General features: G+C 37.7%; 1 protein-coding gene across 1 annotated transcript in view; it reads left to right on the top strand.

The window, feature by feature from the left end:
* ADAMTS12 (ADAM metallopeptidase with thrombospondin type 1 motif 12) overlaps positions 1-23,852 on the top strand; it is a 232,515-nt gene that overhangs the window by 174,987 nt on the left and 33,676 nt on the right. The window contains exons 16-19 of the mRNA XM_072416569.1: positions 1,990-2,125; positions 10,223-10,349; positions 20,588-20,798; positions 21,246-22,310. Coding sequence (XP_072272670.1) covers positions 1,990-2,125; positions 10,223-10,349; positions 20,588-20,798; positions 21,246-22,310 — 1,539 coding nt within the window. The remainder of the gene's footprint in view (positions 1-1,989; positions 2,126-10,222; positions 10,350-20,587; positions 20,799-21,245; positions 22,311-23,852) is intronic.

Genomic DNA, 23,852 nt, shown 5'->3' with positions numbered 1-23,852 from the left:
ATCACAGCCAATGTTCTACCACCTACATATAGACATAATTTCAAACATAACTAAATGTTCTCACTCCCCATCCTAGCCCCTTCCCAAGTCTTAAGCATACTATACTACTCTAAAATGTTGCAAGACACATAAGTGGCTTTTATGTTATATGGTATTGATGGTGAGTTCCATGTAGACAGCAAGACTTTGCCCCTGTACAAAGCATTGGTCAGACCACATCTGGAATATGCAGTCCAGTTTTGGGCACCAGTTCACAAAAAGGACATTGTGGAATTGGAGTGTTAGCACTGCAGGTCATGCCGGCGCCGCTGCTCCTAATCGCAGGCATGGACGCCGGGTCCTATCTTTCAGGTAACCCACTACCTATGTTCCATGCCTGTGTTTTTCTTTCATGCTGAGACTTGCTCTGGTGTTTGAGCTGGCGTGGGTGTGTCTCTCCTAATCTATGAGGTAACACACACACACACGCCCTCTGGTTTCTACAGCCTATGGTGGGTTTCCTGCAGGTACTTAAAGGCACCTCCTACTACAGGAAGTTGCCTGAGCAATCTCTGGTTTACCCTGTGTAACTCTGCTAAGGTGTTTTCTCTGTTTTGCTTTGCTGTGTACCGGTCTTTGCTTACGTTTTTGGACTCTGCCTGTCTGCCTGACCCTGACCTCGGATTACGTTTTTGGACTTTGCCTGATTGCCGCCTGACCTGATCTTGGATCCTGGTTTCTGGACATCTCTGGACATTCTGACTCCTGTGGTCAGCTGCCACTGGCCTGGGGATTGCTCTGGAGTGGCACCTGGCAGCTACCCAGCCCAAGCCTATCCTCACCATCAGAGGCTCTAGTGAAGACCAGGTAGCGGCTTAGTTACGCTCCTCCAGAGCATACCCAGTCAGTGGCACAGTGGGTCCACACCCGCTTGCATAACATGGAGAGAGTGCAGAGAAGGGCAAGTAAACTAATAAAAGGAATGGAGGAGATCAGCTATGAGGAGAGATTAGCTGAACTGAATCTATTCTCCCTTGAGAAGAGACGTATAAGGGGGGATATAATCACCCTATATAAATATATAAATGGTTCATATAGAGTACTCTCTTCCTAATTATTCACTGTAAGATTATTACAAAGAACAAGAGGGCACTCTGGAGAAAAAGAAGTTTAAGCTCCGGATAAGGAAGAGATTCTTCACTGTAAGGAATGTAAAAATGTGCAATAGACTCCCTCAGGAAGTAGTTTCAGCAACTACTATAGATTGCTTTAGGAGGAAGCTGTTTTTTTTTTTTTCTAGAAGCACAGAATATAACTGGGTATTAAAGCTTTAAAGTAAAGATAGCAGAGACTGTTGATCCAGGGAACATCTGATTGCCTCATGGAATCAGGAAGGAATTTTTTTCCCCTGTTGAAGCAAATTGTACCGTGGTTTTTTGTTTTTTGCTTTCCTCTGGATCAACTGGATCAAATGTCCATAGGGTTTTATATCTTGGAAATGTTTATTTCCCTAGTGGTTGAACTTGATGGAATTTTTCAACCTGACCTACTATGTAACTATATGTAAGAGCAAAGTTTACAGTTTACAAAGCTTTTGACAAACTTTGAAAAGCTTTACTGAAGCCAAACTTAGCTTCATTGTTGGGACGCAAACACAGATCTTAATTGTAGTGCTCCTTGTCACTTAAAACAATCTTCTAGTAGATTTTCAAGGTTGGCTCCCTTTTTCAATAAAAGAAGAAACAATCAGTGCTTGCACAGATATTCCAGTATGTGCTTATTTCTTCCATTGAGAAAACTCCTGGTCATTGCAATACCTTAATCAGATTCATTGTCTCAAATCACAACATTTTAAGGCATTACTAATGCAGATTTAATTCACCCTAATAGAAGGGTAACCCTAATCCTCCATATGTTTATAGTACAGATTCTGGATGAGTGGAGCCTCTGTGCTCATTTTCCTCAGGAATTTATTTTTCCATAAATGTTATTTTATATCTATTTCTTCAGCTTCTATTTCAGGAGAACAATCCAGGAATTAAATATGAATATATCATACCAAAAGACAGCTCAGAAAATGAAGTGGAGATGGTATATACTTGGAAGTATGGCATGTGGTCAGGCTGCAGTGCATCATGTGGAGCAGGTAATTACATTTCTAATGGGAAGAAAAAAGTACATGAAGTCATATTAGTAATAGAAGTTCTCAGATTTATATTTTAGAGTCTGCAACTTTTCTAGATTGTTGTGTTGATCACCATATTAATATTTGGATAGCCACGGGAAACTTGTATTTGTGATAAATACCATGGCTTCCATTGTTGATCTTCTTTCAAAAATTTTAGTTGCCTGGCAATCTTTGGCTTCAATATTTTTTGATTTCCCATCACTTTCCATCACTGTCCTAGTGACATTGGCCACCAGTTACAATAGGGAGTGAATTTCCCCAGCAGGTACAAAGACAGCTCTATGCAAAAAATCCAGTTCCCTACAGATATTACCAATCCTGCATGTTTTTTTCTTTACCCTGTAAAGCATGATACTCATATAAAGGACCCCTGAGAGCACAATTTCTGGGTGAAGGGGACCATTTTATTCATTGCTGCAGATGAACCTACCTCACCAGTTCCCTGACAGTCATCTTAGGTTAATCTCATTACCTTGGAGCTCCTTTGGATTCTGAGAGGACTCCAACTTTAGACATCCAATTGCAAGGTTCCACATTAGGCATGTAAGTGGTAGTACTGTAAAAATGAGACTACAAGCAGAACATAACAAAACTGAACTGAATAACAGTGTGTAAAATTAGCGTATTAAACATCACAAGTGCAATTTACAGTATAAAGAAGCTAATATTTATCCTTGGACTTACTTGCACTGTGTTCTTTTCTATGGTATCCCGATCAAGGCTGTTTGTAATATGATTTGATTATTTGTCTAGATGTTCTCTTTGTTATTCCTTAGCTTTGGGCACTTTAGATTACATAGTTGCTTTGCTACAGTTAACATACTGAGTTTCTTTAATTTATGTGCTGCTTCCATCTTTCTCATTGCTTTATAAGAAATATTAAAATATAATCAAGTCAGAATTATTAAAGTCATAAAATGTATACATTTGAAAAGTAGAAAAGAAAATTGTCAGAAGACGGCTTTTACTTCAAATGTAGAAATATTAAAAATATTTTCTTTGTTAAAAGACAACTGCTTTAAACATATTTTTTGGTTTTAATAAGAAAAACTTTGGAGTACATGTCAACTCTAAAGTCAGGGGTTTATTTATTAGAATATCAGGATATAAGGAAAAAAATATTCATTTAATAGCCATTCTTCTTGACGTTCCACACAAATTCTCGAGGCAACATTTACCATATTTAGAAAGCAAAATCAAAGACATTTTCTAAACATTTAGCCAACATTTTTGCATTGAAAATTACATTCCCATTTTGACATCTGTTTTTTTTTTTTTAGCAGGAGAAGGTCTTTATAATACCATTCACCCCATAATTAAAAAATGATTCATGTACCTTTCCTGCACTTTCATCTGACAGTCAATCAACTTGTTCACTACTATACTATTCTAATATTCACTACTTCTAGGATTCTTGCATTGTTGTTTTTTATATTATTTTTTATGTAATAACATATGCCCACTATGCTTCTCCCAGCAGTAATGCAACCTGGTATCACCATAGCAAGTGGGCCAGCGAGCTTGCAGCTTCCCTGCTATGTTGCTAGCAGCCCTCATGCCCTGTAGTACTAGGAGGTGCTTTAGAGGGGCTCCTCCAAAAAAAGAAGATACTATATCTTAATAATTAGTGGTTGATGTTGACATGCACAGGATTCTTCACCACCCCTGTGCCCAGGAGGAGGTAAAAGGTGGTTTCCTCGTCTCTGGTGAACTGTTTTTTGAGGTCCTTAAATACCTAAATTTTACCAAACCTACAGATTGAGCAATGTGGGGCATCCAGAAAGGCCAGGAGCTTGCAATAGGAGGAAGCTAGTCATAGGGCCAGCATGACTGGGTGAGAAGGCTGAGCTGGGAAGGTGGATTTATAAAGTGGAGTGTTGGGGGACGTCAAAGTGCTTGGCATGGGCATGGTAGATATAGGTAAAAAAAGAAATAGTAGGTGGAGAAAACGTTATATAGGAAAGTTGGGTGAAGGAGTGAAATCAGAGGTCTGGTCAGCAGGGAAGAAGATTACCGCCCTCCCTCCCTGTAATAGGCATTTGGGGTTGCAGGCGGTTTGAAGTCCTCGAGGGCAGTGCATAGAGAAGGTAATGGAATTATTTGGAGAGCCATCTATGATATGGGTCTCCTAAATATTGTAATTTGTCAGGAAACTTGGTGGAAATCTGTTGAGGATTGTAAGTGTAATTGATATAGTTCCCTAGGGAGTGGGGTTGAGCCTAGGAAACCTGGTATATCAATGAGAAGCGAAGGTCCCTGGTAGATGGTAGTAAAGGTAATGACTTTGAGGACCTGCATACTGAACGGTGGTTATGCTGGGTTTAGTAAATGTTGTGGCATGGTTTTAGCAGCTTCCAGAACCCTGGAGAGGTATTTCTGGACCTTAATGAGATGTTGCATGTCATATTTTGACCTAGACCAGTGGTTGCCAACCTTTAAATAAATTTAAATTTACCGGCTCCGGACCGCGCATGAGCGGGGAGCCGAGTGTCACTCAAAAGGGAGTAAATTTCCCCCATAATGACCTCATGCTGCCAGAACCCGTCCACTCTCCCATCGCAGTTCTGAGCCTGCGATGGGAGAGTGGGAAGGTTGTGTCCAGAGACACAACCCCCCCCCCCCACTTCCCTGAGCCTGGGATCTGTACGGGGGTCATTCTCGGGGGCACAGCAGCCAGAGCCGCAGACTACAAACATTTTTTTGCTGACCACCAGTTGGCGACCGCTGTGGGGTAACCTGAAGTGTATATCTTAAACTAGGTTTTATAACATGAAAGAAAAAAGTCAGCCGTCCTATTGCTGAAACAGTGCCCCTGATTCATCAATAAAATCCGCGCTCGCTGGAAGCGCGAAAGTACGCGCGGCCAGCGATCGTGGTTTACCGCGGTCCGGACTCCAGTGTGCGCGTACACTCGCCTCCTCACTGCCAGCCGGATTCCTGCCTTCATAATATTGAGCAATACGGGGCGCGAATCTGCCAATTAGGGCGATTAGATTTCAGCTGCGCGATTAAGGAGGATCTGTTAAGCTCAATGGTGAGATCATAGCAATTATGTTGCTATATAATTCATGTACGATTTCGGATCGCGAATACGAATGCGCGAGCGATCATCCGATTCTGCTTGATGAATCAGGGGCAGTGTATGGACATCATGTTTCAGCACTATGGAGAGCTCCTGTTTGCAAACTTAGCTGCATCGGTTTGGCAGCTCCCTGTATTTCTACTACTTATCAGCTGCTACAGTGACCTGGTGCACATTTATCCTATTACAAAAATGGTGGGGAGATAGTGGCATGCCATGCAAAATGGTGTTGAATGTCATGGTAATAGCAGTAGAGGATCACTGAAGTAAATCTATGTATTTTCCATATTAATCCCTCAGTTTGCTAAGGCACTGGGTATATTAAATGCATTTTAAAAGTACTATTTTCACCCTTTTTCATCCAGCTCTACATTCCTTTTACAACTACATCATGGCCACCAGCCTTACAACTATATGTGTATAGAATATTTTCAATAATTTTGTGATGGTGAAAACAGTGGACAATGTCTGTAGAATTTGTGGTGAAACAGCCACTTGTATTCTTAAATGAAAAATTGCGTGCCAGGTTGATATACTGTATATATGCAGTACATCTCTACAATACAAACACATTTCACTACTATTTATTATATGTTTTATTGATTTGTTTATTTTTGCAAAAGTGGAGATACCCTTTACTACAACAAGTGAAATTGTGGAATACGGGGGATATTTGGCAGCAGTTTGACATGGCACACAACAAAAATTTCTGGTTCAAAGGTGGATATGGGGCTCTGTGTTCTCTATATATGTTTGAATTCTTTCTCTTTTGTGCTTTTAAAAATAAAAGCCTCAACTAATTAAGCCATCAAAATAGTGCTTTTCCATTTGTTATCAAAGACATTGCAAATTATACATCTTCAATTTTTTCAATTCTTTTTTCACTTCAATTTTTTCACTTCAGTTCTTCAATTTGCACTTTTGCATCTCACAAATAGCCTTCCACAGTTGCAGTTTCAGAAAAACAGCATCAAGAAAATACCTTTTTTGTTATCTGTTAGTTTTAAATATGACAAAAAACATTACAAATCATTTTGCAGCATATCGTTATACCCCTCCCAGTAACTCCCATTACCTATGGAGATTATTAGTCATACCGTAATGATTTATTGCTTGAAAACTAATAATAGACTATTTAGAGATACCATTAAATGTTATTTGATATATTATTTAATTTTTACAATCATCTTTAGGTTTGTAAAGGCAGCTGCTCCCCTGTGAGTCCTACAAACTTTCATATGAAGATATTATGTTATATTATATTAATAGTGTATTGTGTTATATTGCATATGTGAACATACAAGGCCTGTCTTTAATCCTCACACAATGTGAGCTTTAATGTAAAAAAATAGATAAATAAAATAGGGTTAGTATCATTTTACCCCTTGTAACCCATAGTTAATTATCTAATTGATTCCTTTTTACCTAGCTATTGTTTATTTTTTTGTTTGTTTCTTTTATTTAATTTTTTTTGCATTAAAGTACTCTGCCACAATAATCTGTATCTCATGTAGGTCATACAAAAGAAGTAACTATCCAAACACAAGCTAGAAGGCATAAACATACTCATACAAAGCAAGTCATTACAAATGGGATTCCAGCTGTGTTATTGATCATATTTCTTCACAGCCGCTTTAAATAAGAATATATATTACAATAATTGTTTTGTCTGACACCAGCGGCTCATTAATTCTAATTCTGTTCTATTTATTTTTTATACTGGTTCTCAGGGAGGGCACATGTCTTTGTGGTCATTATGATGGACCTACCATCTTCTTGTTAGATTTTTATCTTGTATTACAAATTAATATTATTATATTATTATTAAACAGGATTTATATAGCGCCAACATATTACGCAGCGCTGTACAATAAATAGGTGTAGCAAATGACAGACAGTTACAGACAGTGACACATGAGAAGAAGAGGATCCTGCCCTGAGGATCTTACAATCTATTAGGTGGGGGAAGTCTCACACAATAGGAGAGGAGATATGGAATGATGGGAAGTAGTGAGATTTTTAAGAGATGGCTAGTCTGAAAAAGTGTGTTTTGAGTGCTTACAGAAGAAGCTGGAGACACAGAGGTGGTGGGAACACCCAAGCCTCCCATGTACAATGGGACAGATTTGGATATTACGGCAGAGAAATCCCACTGTGACATGATCCAAGATGTTCAAGAAACCACAGACTTTTTTTTGCCCACCAGGCTCTACCAGTTTGCCAGAATATCACCCATAGCTGGCTTATTTTTTTTAATTTATAAAGGTATGCAAATTAAAGTAAATGAGTGAATTCTGTCTGTATATGCTGACCATCTAAGAGGTAGGGAATTATTAGACAATAGGTAAGGGAAAAGTTGCATTTGTTGTAGGTCACTGTAGATGGTTACATGGTGCAGAAGGCTTGGAGAGAGAGGAAGAAGCAATCTTGAAAGAATCATAACACTCAAAACATAGGCATGGAGGCCAAATTTATAAACCTACAATATATACAATAGTAATTTAGCACTGTAATTCATGGAGGTTTTGCTGTATTTCTCCTTGTAAACCACAATAAATTACAAGGCACCAATCTCCTGTATTAAAAGAAGCCATTCAGTTTCATTTTTGAATGGCTTTTAGCAGAATATACCAGAATATCTCACATTGATAACCTTGTGGTATCTGGCACCACGAAGAACCGGTTGTTGCTTCCTCCCAATGGAGCTGATTTACTAAGGCCGTTCACTTACCAAGGTGAATTATCACGTTGCAAGAGATAAATTACTTAGCTTAGGGAATGCAGCAAAGTGAATACTCAATAACATGCAAGGAAATCTAACCATAAAAACAGTTTTCCTTGCACATGATTGGATGTTTGAAGCCAGCAAAACATCTTCTCATTTACTAAGCTATGTGAAATATCAATTTCAAGGGGATAATTCACTTTGCTATGTGAAAAGTCCATAATACTATAATAAATCTATAATCTATTTATTGGCATTGATATTTCCACTTTCAGGCATTAATAATAAAGAGCACTTCCACAAGCTCTATAAATATGGAAACCATTTGTTTATCTATAAAGAAAAGATAAAAGGTTATTGGAAACAAAGCACTGCAATAAAGCTTATTGCAGCTGTGTTACCACTAGTTTATCAATAGCCATTTCATAAAAAAATGATAGATATGTCTACTAGATTGTAAGCTCTTCGGGGCAGGGTCCTCTCCTCCTGTATCACTGTCTGTATTAGTCTGTCATTTTCAATCCCTATTTAATGTACAGCACTGCGTAATATGTTGGCGCTATATAAATCCTGTTTATTATTAATAATAATAATAATAATAATAATATGTATGACTATATTATCAAGGTTTAGTAAACCAGCCCTTGGCCTCTTCAGTCAGTAAAGATCCTTCCAAATAATAACAACGATTTATGCAACTGATTAAATGCATTCCATTTATCTTTTCTATACTTGAATAAATATAGGTTATGATTATATTACAACATGTCTGTAGGTTTACCTGTAGGGATAGTTACTATATGATTAATGAAACTGTCAGATATTTTTTTATATTTTTCTTGTAACCAATTTCTCTCTGTAATTTTTCGTACAGTGCAGCATCCATCTTTATCAGTTTTCCTGAATAATGATCCCACTCCGCTGGAATACTTTACTGTGTGATTAACCTCTAGTCATGCCACACAGGCCAAGGGATCAGGTCACCATCCTTACAGATGTGATGCACTTCATTACTTCTGCCTATTGTATTAAGAAATCGATGTTGTGATAAATAGATACAATGTACAAGTTAAATTACAGATGTCAGTAGATGGGTAGTGCGATGTATAGATCTATCTGTGGAGCTTTGCTGTTTTTGTAACACAATGGGGCTGATCAATTATAGCTCTCCAAGGCTGCAGAAGATACATCTTTAACAGTGAACCTGGGTGATAAGGTCTAAATTATTAGAGATCTCCAAGACTGGGGAGCTTAGACTATTATGGATTAGGGCAGCACGGTGGCTCGGAGGTTAGTACTCAGGCCTTTTCAATGCTAGGCCCCAGGTTTGAATCTGGGCCTGGACACTATCTGCATGGAGTTTGCATGGGTTTCCACTCACATTCTATAAACACGCAGTTAGGTTAAATTGACTTCAAACTGTGTTAATAACATATGACTATGGTAAAGACATTGGATTGTGAGGCCTTTTGAGGGACAGCTAGTGACCTACTATGGACTTTGTACAGCGCTGGATAAAAAATAATAATAATTGAAGAACCTGGATAAGCCAGCAAAGCTGAAATGAGTTTCCTTAAAAAGCATTTTCTATTAGTTGGCAAATTTTTGCAATCCTAGGCTAGATCATTTCCAGGTTTGCTGAATCACCTAGGTTCAACCATAGGAGTCTTTCTTCTACAGTCTTGGATAACTTTCATAAATCATGCCCAATGTTGTAGATGGATAGAGCTAGTTTGATTCAGCAAAATGCAGGTAGGATTCTTCTATGTTTTAAAAAATATTTGCAATTTACAAATTATGAAAAGGATCTACAGAGTTATTAAAACAATATATATAGCAAAACTGCCCCCCCCCCCCCCTGCTGAATTGGGCAAAAAGTGGGTCCCTATCCACCACTGATTCAGGCCCTGAGATCAGGAGTGCGGCCATACTATGTGTATGTATATAAATATATATATATATATATATATATATATATATGTTGGTGGGGGGTGGGGGGCAATCCCTTTTTGGCATCAATGTGGTGAGTTTGTACTTAACCATTTTTTCCTGTATTTCCTGAAGTCTGTTTTGCTTCCTGAAATACCATGGGATGAATGTTTTGCACAAAATGAACAATCTTTTTTATAAGATAATATTAATATGAATCATTATTAAAGCCACATCATCTTATAATGCATTGTACAATAGACAGCATTTTCTTGCTAATAATTGATTTGGTAATTATATATTTTCTTGTGCCTGACAGGTGTTCAGCGCCAGATTGCCAGATGTGTGAATAAAGGAAGAGGGGTGGTGAAAAATTCCTTTTGTGATCCTGACATACAGCCAATGCCAAGACAGAAAAAGTGCAACCTGCAAGATTGCCCAGCAAGGTGAATACTCTTTTATTAAAACAAAAATGAGTAGTCTCCTCTTACTAGGCAAAGAGACAGTTATTGTTAAAATGTTGTTATTTGTACTTAAATTTAATCTCTTTGTAGATGTTTTCATCCAAGATTTACCCATGCAAATGTGTGAATCAGGCCTAAAAGTTGTTTCCCAGTTTATGTCCATATGGCACAGTAAATCTGTGATGAATTATTGACTATTAAATAGAACCTGTGAGAAGAGAAATAATCCTGGGTGACAACCCCATCTGCATCCTAAAAAATAGTGGCAGCTCCTATATGACCTAACTCAAAAAGTGAAGTAGTAAGTTATAGCTACCATCTAACATTGTTTATTTTGCTTAACAGGTATCCAATTTAATTTTTTCTTCTTTTAAAAAATAGCAGTGCACTTTCTGTGCATTGGGCTGCGTATCTGTATCTCTGCAATCGAAAACACAGCTCCACAACCACCAAGCCACGGACCAGTACCAGGTCATGGGCTGTCCTGATCAGGGCCACAGTTGTTCCTGTCAGTTGCGGTTATCACTATTATTATTAATATTATTATTAAACAGTATTTATATAGCACCAACATATTATGCAGTGCTGTACATTAAATGACAGACAGACTCATACATTGACACAGGAGGAGGAGCCCAGAAGAGCCTACAATCTAAGAGACTATGACACAGAGGATCTGTGCCCCCTTTCTTGACATTTTATTTAGACAACTTTATAAGCTATCTTGAATGATTGGCTGAAAGAAATGACAAGGAAGAGGGCAATGATCCTCTCTGTCCCAGTGAAGACTGTGGCTTACGTGGGCGGACATACTCTCACTTTCTTCCCCAACACCCTCCAACCAACACCCCAAGATGAGCATTTCCACAAAAGTGCAGTAAAGATAAAAACACAAGTGTCTGTAAAGTCCAAAACAATAATAAAATAACTAATATATGTTGTGGGAGTTTGTACAATAATCTCCTTATTGGGATTTGAGGTGCTCTCTGGAAAAGATGGTGAACCTAAGTAACTTGAATGTAGTAGCCCCTTCCGAAGGAACATATTTTACTCCCGAGCCCTTTTAATTTTGCCATCCTTTCCCAAAAGTAAAAATGGGCCAATCCATTTTCTTGTTTATTCTATTTTTAAGTATTAGTTGTGGACTGTACAACTACTGGTGGGATGTTCTTGAGTTTCAAACTCCGGGATGCTGCTCTGGTACTCCCTAAGCCCCCTTGTTTCCAAAAGGCTTTATTCTACATTGTATGGCTGAATTAACACAGATTCCAGGAGCTCACATCCACACTTTTGAAATGGTGCAGAACATGGTATTGGGTGAAAGATCAGCTGCTTGGGGATCATTGTCAATAGTTGGGACTAGTCTTTTGTCCTCTGTATGCTATTTTTGAGTACAGCTTTAACTATTTAGGTCTTTTTTAGGGCTTTTGCAATGGTGAAGGTCTGTTGTTCAAACACTGAAGTACTCACTGACAAATTGATAAGTGGACTTGTGTTAATGTTGGCTATTGTGGTGCTAATCACGTAAGTGCTGAATAGCAATGACTTTGGCCTTTCCAATCTGGGTGTCAATTTAATGAATGACTTTTCATTATATAAAGCTACCTATAAATGACAAAGGCAACTGCCAATGTTTTCCAGAGGAACGAGCACAGTTATTTTTTATTTATGTCGCAACCTCTCTATTCAAATTATGAATTGCCATGTGTTGCATTTAAGTAAAAAGCCAATCAGTATATTTCATGATGGCATATTTAACATGGATACTTTATTATGTAATAGAACCACCAGGCCTAAAACTTGAACTTTTTTTTCACCCCATAAAATTTAGTCAGAGTAATTGGCTTACTGATCCATTGCAATGTGGTTTGACAGCTAAAAGCTTACATTTTATGTGCAAGACTATTTTTAATTAAGCCAAGTTCCTCTCTAGACAATAAATAAAAAGGTGTTTGATGATTAAAAGAAAAAAATAGTGTTTGACAGTAATTCATTTGCATTACAGGTAGGGTAATAATTTGCAATCTAGGTTGGATGTGCAGAATCAAACTATGTGATGCATATTACTTTATTTTAAGGCTATAACTTGCAGGTAATAAATACACAGAAACACATATATTGGCTTTGTACTAGAATAAAAGAAAAACAATGACCTAGATTGATCAAACACTGGTGAAATTTATTATGCTTTAAAAAAAGAATTTATAGGCTTGGAACTAGAAATAAACAACTAAATACACACTTGCAAAACATACAGTTGTACTCAAAAGTTTGCATACCCTGGCAGAATTAGTGAAATATTGGCCGTTGTTTGGCAAATATAACTGATCATACAGATAACGTAATGGTGTGTGCCCTTTTTAAGTCATAATGATAACTGAAATCACTCCAATGGTCCGATCAAAATTTTACATACCCTTGTATGTTGGGGCTAATAATATACACATAAGTTGACACACATAGGTTCTGATAAATAGTAATTAAAGCAAAGTGACCAGAACTGTAAATGCTTTAGTTGGTATTAATGTCTGTGTGTAAATTTCAATTTAGCCTTGTGTTTTGAATCATTGCCATGTTGGAAGATCCCAGTGCATCTCATATGCAGCTTCAGTACTAATGAATACAAGTTATCCTGCAATATTTTCTGGCTACTCATCTTGCCATAATCTGAGATCCACTTCCATGCTTCACAGTAGGGATGACATTTTCATCATTGGCCTTATCATCATAGGTGGTCATAACATTCAGTTTCCTTTTTCCAGATGCTTTGAGGCTTGTCTAATAGCTGTTTGACATATTGAAAGCAGGCTGCTTTGGTAACATTGACACAGTAAGGGCTTTTCCTTTGAACCCAACCATTCAGCCGCCTTACTGTGCATCTTGAAACAGTAAACACCACTTATTTGCAGGAAGCCAGCATTTCAGCTGAAATACAGCAGCACAACTACATCCAGAATACATTTTGTTGTATTTTTGTTTTTAGTGCTTAGAGTCCAGGTCAGGTAATTACGAAAACTTCAGCTGTTCAATAGTAAAGGTATTTAGTCAAATGATCTCTGCTGAAGACAAGTTTCAGTGTTCAGACTGGCTAATCCTCTCCTTCTCTAAAAGTCACGTGACCAATGGCCTAGACCTTCGACCATGTGAATAAGGTTGAGAAGACTTGGAGCAGCATTTTCATCAGAAAAAAATCTTCAAGTCAATTTGTTGTATTTAACTAGTTCTTGCAAAAGTAAAAATATAACCAAACTGATTTGTATTTAATTTGCTGCAGCGTTGTGTATCATAATGTTGGTTTCCTGCACCACCCTGCCTTCATACACCCTGACTGGCTGCATGCTATTTCTTAGGGCATGCTTTCTGATACTGACAGCAGAGAACCAATGTGCAAAACTTGTAGTCTCCATTAGTAGGGCAAGCAACAGGGTGAAAATGCAAGAACATACATGGACACAGGACCACAATCAGTCTTGGCCTCATACTAGGTAAACTCCCTGGGCCCTCCTCCCCCATGTCTGAAAGTTTCAGCATTGCAAAAGTCAAGTTCTTTTGATTAGGGCCCAGTACAGAAGTACTCCTGTTGCCCCTAATAGCAAACCTTGCGTGGGAAGACCATTGTCAACTCTATTACAGGTAATATCTGAACAGATCTTCATTAGCAATCATTTTTTAAAAAGCTCAGAATAAAAAATATAAATATTACTTTTGAAGGAATTTTTTCAAAATAAAGTTTATATGTCATTTTAGATACTGGGCTTACTCTCTAACAATTGAATGAAAGTCCACAATATAAAACATAACTTGTTATTACCCTAAGATAATAACACAGAAGAACTATTTTCTTTCAATAACCCCTATCTAAATATTTTTGCCTCTTTAGAATGAAGTCTTTCATACCTAAACAGTCTTGACACATCGAGTTATAAGATGCAGAACTGTGAATATACCTTTTATTATGATAAACCATTTGACATATTTTTCAGAGTTTAGAATGCGTATCTCTGTTTGCAGGGAAAGAAATGTCAATGTTTATTTAGATATTCAAGTGTGACATGTTCTCTTGTTTTGTCAAGAACAGCTTTTTTCACATGCAATAATGTTCCACGTCTGCTGATAAAATGTGTCTATTTTACCTTTTAAATGGCAAGAAAGAAATTACAGTGAGTCTTTGAACATATTCAAGGTTTACTTTGGTTTCTGAATTGGTCTTTATCATGCTTAATGATAAAGTAAAGTTGGAGAAAATTCAGTTTTTTCATATATTGTTGCCAAGGAACACCGATCACAAAAAACACAATGCAAATAGTTGGAACATTTTTGCAGTAAGTATTTATAGTTAAAGTGTATGTAAACCAAAACATTCTCTTAAAACAGACTTTCCACTTCAGACAAGGTCAACTTATTCAGTACTTCTCTCTAGAGGCCTCAACATGAATGCAATCAGTGGGCTGGCTCTTGAGAAGAGTTATGTAAATATTAAACGTTTTGATGAGTGGATGTCAATCTGGAAGAATGGGAGTTTCATGGTAGACTGTATTTGAATATAACACTCAGATGTGATTCTAAGCATGTGATGATTAACAGAGCTGCAATCCAGAGAACGAAGGGGACTTTCCAGGGGCGGTCAGAATGGGACAACAAGTGCTGGACAATTATGGAAATCCCCTAGTCACAAAATGAGGTCGGTGCTTGCTGCAGCTTCTAAGTGGGAAAGGTCACAGCATGCTATAGAATCAGATTCAGTCGTTTCAGTACAGGAGAGGATCCTGTACAGCGGAAGGTGAGGCTAGAGTTCAGCCACTATGGATGCAGCTGGAGCCGCAGTGTCCGATCTTTGTGGGTAAATTAATTTCACACTCAAGACTATGCTCTGCTACTACAGAAGTACTAAAGAGCAAATCTGAAGCTGTGGCTGCCTATGGTCCTGCATTGTCATAAGGGGCCTTGCAGGTGTCTTCATGTTCCAATGTCCAATTGTTATAAGGGTCAACAATGTTACCACAGCTTTAGGAGGCTTTGGATATTGTTGTAAATAATTCACAGGAAAGGTGCAGAAAATGATTAGATAAACAGAAGAAACTTTTTTTCAAACAATATCAATGAAGACCTTGGAATATTAACATGCAGTAAATGATAGATGGAAGTTTAAACAAATAATGTGCAGAAAAGTTAAATAGTATACTCATCTTTCCCCGGGTTACTCCTACAGTGCATTGGTGAGGGTAATGTCATCCTCCTTCTGTCCAAATCAAAGAGAATGGTTAGTAGCCCGAATCTCCTGAACTGGGATGTGGCATCTTTTTGCTAGATTTGGGCAAAGCAGGACTCTTGGGGACCTTGTCATTTTCACTATGCCCATATCTGAAACAGCACTTATATGATCTCCCTATTGGTCCTATGTATCTAGCAATCTGTAGGAGCAGAATGGTGCCGATGCACCTTGTCCCCTATAATTTTATCCTGATTGATACAGTGTTCGCTACATCATAGGATGTGACAGAGGGGACTTTGCAGGCCCACTATATACTGTGCACCGATACTGTTGTATCTCCAAAGTCAGCTCAGAATACTGCCAAAAATCCAAATCCAAAGGCCTAAAGCAGGTTGCTCATGGCATAGAAAAGGGGGGTGCACAATGTTGGGCTTCATTCCACCCAAAAATGTCTTGCATAGCATGCAGGCTACATTAACCAATATAAGATACTTTTTCAATACAAGCATAGGTAAAGGCATAAAAGAGAGCAAATTTATCTAAGGCTGGAGTTTTACATTTTATCACAATGAAAATAATACACATAAGAATGAAACAAAGCTTTATTCATTAAATACAAGGCATTGAACCCTTGTCAGTAGTTGTATAATGTGAAGTAACACTTAGTGAAAGAGTGAAAGGATGGGAAGAGTTTACATTTATACTAACATGTCACCATGGTTGATCTGCTTTTCTTCTTTAAGTCAATTAGAAGCAATTAACCTTCATATATGAGCTATGATGATAACCATATAGCACATAATGACATGGGAGAGTCTAATTCCAATCCTGATTTACGTTACAAATAGGAGGAGGGGGGCTTCTTAGGTTAATTGAAGGATAACCCAGGAAGTTTGCACAAGGCACAGGACAGCTTAGAATTTTTGATAGGTATGTTTTACATTTTTTTACATTAATTGAAGGTATATAACAAAATGCTTTTAATGGTACATATAAAGCTTCTTTATTATTAACTGACTTGTGTAAACAATTCTTCTCTCTCAATGTAATGCCCAGGTCACTGCAGTTCTTACCCCCCATACACTACAGCCAGCACTATAGGTGAAATGGATCTGGATATGTAAGCAGCAGCTCCCTGCTCCAGTAAAATTGCACCACTGGGCTGTAGAATGTTTTGCATTAAATATATCAAGTTCTAGTCTTATCTAGGACACGGCTACATCCGGGTGTCTCAGGAGTTGTCCATGCTAAAAATTCTGCCCTGTTATGATGTCTACCTAGCAGATTGGGTGGCATGGTGATTGATTAGGCACCATCGCAGCATAACTTTCCAGTGGGTAACCCTTAGGGGGTCATAGTTCTCTGAACAGGGATACCCCACTAACTAACAGACACAGGGATAAGGCTGGCTCCTGATTTTTTAATTTTCTGGTATTACAATTTGAATAGGCAAGCATGCCCATGTGTAAGCCTTCGGCTCTTCTTTGGGTCTTCTCTCTTGATACCAGTTTTTGTGACCACATGAGGAGTTATCCGGGGCTCTGGAAGTACATGTGACAGACTGGCAAAGCAGGAGCACAACTTGAAGACAGAAACAAAGAGCTGTGACTATGCAAGGACATATATAGCAGAAATACCAGATTTGAATTTGATGAAAATTGTGAATGTTGACATGATGAAAATAACTTTTAAACAAGAGCTTTTGAACTTGTTAAAGATTATAAAAAATGTATTTTCTTTTAAAGTTCTATGCTGGAGTTTTATTTATTCCCCACCCTGTGAGCAGTTTCTTGCAATGAAGCACACCTGATTGGCTACTTATGCTACTTTCTTATACACTTTTTCCCTCTTATATAAATGGAATGGAAATCTTGATACTAATAGGAAGTTTCAGTTGTTAGTAGTGCAGAAGTAAGGATAAATCATCCACTGGTGTCAACTGTTCTGACAATGGTCTTAAAGGGAAATTACTATCAGTTTAAAGAAGTTTTCCCGGCCAAATAGGGGTTTTAAAACTACCCTACCTCCTTTTTATTTGCAATTTAATGTACATATAATTTGCACATACTTCAATAAAGACCCCCTTTCTGGAACCCTTGGTATTATGTTTTCAAAACTGTGAACACGTTAGCTGGTAAGGATTACCATCATTGTAAAGTTAACAAACAAAAAGAAAAAAATGTATGCAATATTATGATAGCCAAGTTCCACTAATAATGCACCTTTTGCTATTGTAAGAGATACTTTTTTGTATTCCTGATAAAACTGGATGCCACATAAATGTGGAGAACCTGAGGATTTGTGTGCTGATTATAATGATTATCAGATAATTGACCTTCTCAGCAGGAAGTGACTTAGAAAAATGAAAGCAGATTGATATGGGAAGAACATAACTGTATCACAATAAGAGCAGGTGTCACCTGTAGGAAGCACAAACTGCATAGTTTTTATTTTGAACAAAATGGAAAGACTTCACCAAAATGTACTATTAACACTAACCAATATAAATACCGTTCTTATCTATTTTAAAAAGAGAAGGCTGCAATTGTGCTATTATTTTTATAAATAGCACTGACATATCATGCAGCACTTTACAAAGTCTATAACCATGTCACCAACTATCTCTGAGAGTGGCTCACAATCTAATGTCATTATCACAGGTATATGTCATTACCAGAGTCCAGGGCCAATTTTGGGGGGAACCAATGGACCCCATCAGTATGCTTTTTAAGATTAAATCAGATGAAGTATGTGCGCTAACCACTAAGCTACCATAATTTTATGAAAATGTTTTTTGTAATGAATATAATAAAATATATTAAAAAAGCCAAAATCAGGATAAATCCCACCTCCAGCATGGATTTTTCAGGGTTATTGTATGGAAATATTGGTTTGGGTATCAGTGCATGACCTTTATCCATCCATGCTTGTTTATTATGGAGCAGCTCTCCATGCACCCTTTCGTTATTATGCTGTAGTGGGGGAGACATAAATTCATGGCCTACAGAAAACATGGCTACAACCCGATCCGCCGGCAACCCGAGCACAGGTTGTCCAAAGTGCAGGGCAGCAGTATTGTCCAAGTTGTTGTCGTTCTCCTTATACTTTCACTGACACAGGAGGGTTTATGGCTTATAAGAGCATTTAGATCGCTATATACATTTTTGGAGATTTCATGCAGTTTCTATATTAGGATTATACAATGCATTTATCTGTGTGGGTGAAATATACCAAACATAAAACTGTAGCCAGCTTAAGGAAATTCAAATATACGTATTCTTAGCAAACAGTACATGAATAAACTATCAGTTTGTATAATGCTAAAAAATATACACATTACATGTGCAGAAAAACAATAACACAAGAACAGTTGGTTCTTTTTAGAATGTGTTCATGACCCTGGTAGAAAAATGTTCCCTTACAGAATGTACAGCAGGACCCCTGCTCCGTGAGAGGAAGGGATTTTTTTGCAGAGGTTGGCATCGTCTTTGCTGTGTCAGAGCTTTAGCTATACAATCAGGAAATCCAAACTCTTGCTGTTCTACCCAAAACTGAAACAAATGGTGCAAGCCAAGCATTTACCAGTTACGTGCACTGCTGTACTGGTTACTGTTCTCCTTGCAGGGGGTTCTGACTTCAAAAAGAAAAAACCCTACTATGATGGCTGCCTCTAGACAGGCCAAGTCAACTCAGGGAAACCAAAAGTAATATTGGTGACTAGTCCTTTACTCTCTGCCTGCCTTTTGTTTAGTTAGCTTACAGAGTTTGGTTTCTCTGTAATTAAAAACCTATAAAAAACCTTTTTTCTGCAGTGCATAGTTCAGTCAAGAGATGTCCTTACTTTTCATCCTTAGTGGCGATAGTGACTGGTCTGAATCTCTGGACATCTCAATCCAGGAGTACTGTGAGCTCGGGCTGTATAATGATCCATCTCCGGGGGCCAAGTCCATAACAACCTGGGCTCATTGGCACATGGGTTGAATGACACAAGCTATTATTCAGCTTTAAAAGGATTGGCAAAGCTAAATGAGGGAAAAGCTGGGACACAAATGGAGCATAGAAAGGATGAGCTAGGTCTTTAAATATCAAAGAAAAGTAAAGTTCAGTATTCAGATATCAAAATGTGGTTTTCTTTCTGTTCTTCTTCATTGCATGCTGTTTTATAACATCTTTATTCTATTTTAGAGATATATCTTTCTGGAATGGAATGGGATGAGTTTTCCTATAATGAGGGTTACTTTGTTATTACTGCTGAACCATGCCACAGTAAAATCAATATAATCATTCTGCACAGAGTATCCCATGTCATATTGTATATATTCTCATTCTCTTTTTTTGGCACTGAATCAGAAGATTTGAAAGAGAATAAGAAAATTTTTGTTCGTTAGAACTCCCATTGCACAGAACCCCATTTAATAATTAATATACTGCCAATTTAGAAAAGTTTATACAGAAAAGTTTGTAAGAATTGGCACTGTGCCATTGATCAGATTCTGCAAGAATGACTCAATGGGGTAAAAAGTATTTTAGGCGCTGCTACCCCTAGAGTAAAATGGGACAATGCCTCTTCTGTGCTGCTTGCAGTTACTATCAGGGTAAAGCCAAGTTCTACCTCTACCTCAGCACATAGGGCCTGATTTATTAAAGCTCTCCAAGACCGGGGAAAATAGACTATGATCGGAGAACCTGGGTGATCCAGCAAACTTAAAATGGATGGGCTTCAATATATCAGGCCCATGGTGCAGATCAAGGCATGGTAAGTCCGTTATGGAGAACACAGATACATGGAAACCACAGACAATACTGGAAACTAATCATTTTCTCCCATTTTTATACTTTCATTTCTGGCCACATCTTTAAGAGTTTGGTTCTCCTTTTATTTAGAGAAACCACAAAACAATAGGGTTTCTGTTTAAAGCACACACTTGGAAGGTTTCCTTCAACTAGGCATAACCTCCACAAAAAAATACATGGTAAATTGTATCACTGATAGAATATTTGTTTGCAGGTGGTGGGCTGGCGAGTGGCAAGAATGTTCAACAACATGTGGTCCAAGTGGTGAAAAGAAGAGGACTGTTCTTTGTATCAGAACTGTGGGGTCGGATGAACAAGCTCTACCTTCTGAGGACTGCAATCACCTCATTAAACCCAAGAGCTCTATATCGTGTAATAGGAATATCTCCTGCCCATCTGACTGGTCAGTAGGCAACTGGAGTAAGGTAAAGAGAAAACTATTTGCATTTTTGTATCATTTATCAGATTAGCATCTGTATTGCAGGGCTTAGTTCCCTAGTTTTTTTCCAACCATTCTTTGATCTTTCATGTTCTTTAGGTGTACTCTTGCCATAGTGTATGGTATATTTCTAGCTCGGGAAAAAAGTTTAAAAAGGGAATGACCCCAATGCAATGCAATGCACACCTTTGTAGGCATTGTGTAGTCACTATGATGAAACAAATCTCATGTGTTTTTTTATGAATCCGTGATGGCCCGGAGGAAGACTGGGTAAAGATGTCCACCAGTGATGGAGAGATGACTTTAGTTTGGCTTTCACTCTTTCTGTTATGTATATGTTCAAACAGAACAATTTATTAGGTTTTTTTTATTTAATCATATAACCCCAGAATATTATTGTATGTGGTATAACTGTTTTTATTTTACTCTGCAGTGTTCTGTTACATGTGGAGGAGGTGTGCAGACACGCAATGTTACGTGTCCTAAACACAGCAGCGAGCCATGTGACCCATCCAAGAGACCAAACTCCAAAGTTCTCTGTGGACTTCAACAGTGCCCACTGCAAAAAAATGTCCCACTACCCCCTAGAAAACATAAAAAATTATTTATAAAAACTGACCCTAAAACAGTGGACATTCAAAAAAAACATGTTTTTATGATGAAAACCAAAGAAAAAGTTTCCTCAACCACAGAAACTCCCACAACAGCACCATTTACCCCCACACAGGTTCCTTCCATCATTTCCATAGAGGATGACTTCAGAATCAACGAAATTCCAAACTCTACCCATTTCAATGTAGATTACAAATACAATTATGTTCTTGTGGCAAACAATAAAAAAAGATCCAAAGGGAATTCTACAAATGTTCCTGCAATGTCCACAAATTCTGATGAAAGAGGAGGCAATGAAACTGTAACAGAAAGAGATCTCACTACCATCGTTACTGCCACAGTTCCAGCAGCCAATGCCACTTACGTCTTGGAAAAAGTAACTCCAAGTTATGATTTTCTAACAGAACAACCAGAAACAAAGACAAACATCAAAGAAACGGATGTGCCAACTTTAGGACCAGATATTGACTATGAAAATGATATGAACAACATAATTGAATCTAGGAGTAAGAGGCACAAGGGCAAATCCAAGGTCATTGAAGATAACAATACAACTGTTACACAGAAGCCGGAGTCATCAACTATGCTTTATGCTAATTTCACCACCGAAATCTCCAGATCTCTAAATACTACACCAACCCCAATCTTTGTGACTACACAAGGAGAAGCTTCACAAACTGAGATACAAACACCAGCGCACAATAACTCAACAGTCTCCAATCACCTGCCAACTTCAACTATGTCTACCATATCACAAGATTTATTTCCAGAGCTAAACAGGACATCCAACAGCAGTCTACTTAATTCATTGGAAGAAAATAATGGAACTGAACCTTCTATTAATGGGTCAAGTCTCATCTACTGGATTGTGGGGAACTGGAGTGAGGTAATACGTTTTTTTTCTGTTGAAGTGTAGAAGATATCATTTCGGTTTTAGAGGAAGCAGCTTCTTGTCATGATAGGATGGCAAAGGTCATAACTTTATGAAAGATGAATAAATTGTAATGGTGTTTTCCCAGAAATAGCAGTAACCTCCCATTAGGAAAAGCCCTCAGTGGCTGAGGATAGTAATGAAAAAATCAAATATTATGTATGCAATTTACTGGGAACTCTCTGTTAGTTTAGTGATCAGGGGCTTTGCAGAATACCTACTTGCTTTTTATGTTAATTTTTACTTGTGACTTGTTCCTACAGCTCCCCCCTTCCCCCGACCCCTTCCTCACAATTTGGTGACACTTCTATGTTTAAGGATCATTGTAAAGAATGTGAAAAGTTGGCAACAGTTTTGACTGAATATCTGTTTTCTAAATTTTCATAGAAACATGTGATACATATGCACATTATTATGTGTATATTCAGTTGTGAATTTTAGCCATCTCTAATGGCAAGTGAGCCCATGTTGCCTATTGCTGCCTGCTGTCTAGTGGCTTCAGAATATATTCAGATCCCCTTCATGCTTTTTAATTTTATTATGTTGCAGCCTGATTCTACAATCATTTAATTTCTATTTTTTTTTCTCATTAATACCTCAGTACTATTTAATGACAAAGTGAAAACAGAATTTTAGACAAAATATTACATTTATTAAAAAGAAAAAACTGAAATATCACATTTACATGTATTTAGACACTTTACTTGCACTTTGGCAGTATTACCGCCTCACATCCTTTTGGTATGATGCAACAAGCTTTGATTTTCTGCCATTCCTCTTTGAAAATTCTCTACAGCTTAGCCAGGTTGGATGGGGACCATCGGGCTGCAACATAAAAAAATTAAATAAAAGTAAAGGGGGTCTGAACACTTTCTGAAACAATGTGATATATGTATCTTCTTCATCACAAAAGCAAAAGTATTTATTGTGCATAACTAGTAAAATGGGACACACATGCTTTGTATTTAGGTGATTAATGATTATTGAGTGTATCACTGGGATACCGATTTTAAAAATCCTAATTCACTTAAAATTTAGTTTTTGTATCAAATAATTGAACAATGTAATATGTTCTTTTGGATTACAAAGCTTTGAGATAAGCCTTTAATTTATTTCCAATTCCTTTTCTTGTGTCTTCTTTTCATCTAGTAATGCATTATTTCTCATTTACAGTCCAGTAAAGGCAGAGGAGTTTTCAGATACTTTCAGATTCTGACTGTTTTCTACACTAAAAATTCATCACAAGAATATGACCTCTACTGATTGCTTGTTTGATTGGGTTTGGTAGTTTGTACATATGCAAGCATTCCAAACATTTGAGGCTGCAAATATAATAAAGCAGAACTAAAATTCTATGTTTAAGAATCGATGATCAGGCAGGTTGTTATTGCACAAAGAGACAGGCGATGTCTTTTCTGCAAAAATTCCCTCCTACCTACCTGTTTGCTCTGGGTATCCATCAAAAAAGCTGAGCTGTGCACGCATACCCAGCTATCC

This window comes from Pyxicephalus adspersus, chromosome 6, assembly GCF_032062135.1.
Source record: "Pyxicephalus adspersus chromosome 6, UCB_Pads_2.0, whole genome shotgun sequence".
NCBI classification, from domain to species: Eukaryota; Metazoa; Chordata; class Amphibia; order Anura; family Pyxicephalidae; genus Pyxicephalus; species Pyxicephalus adspersus.
This window is presented reverse-complemented; position numbering and strand designations above follow the sequence as displayed.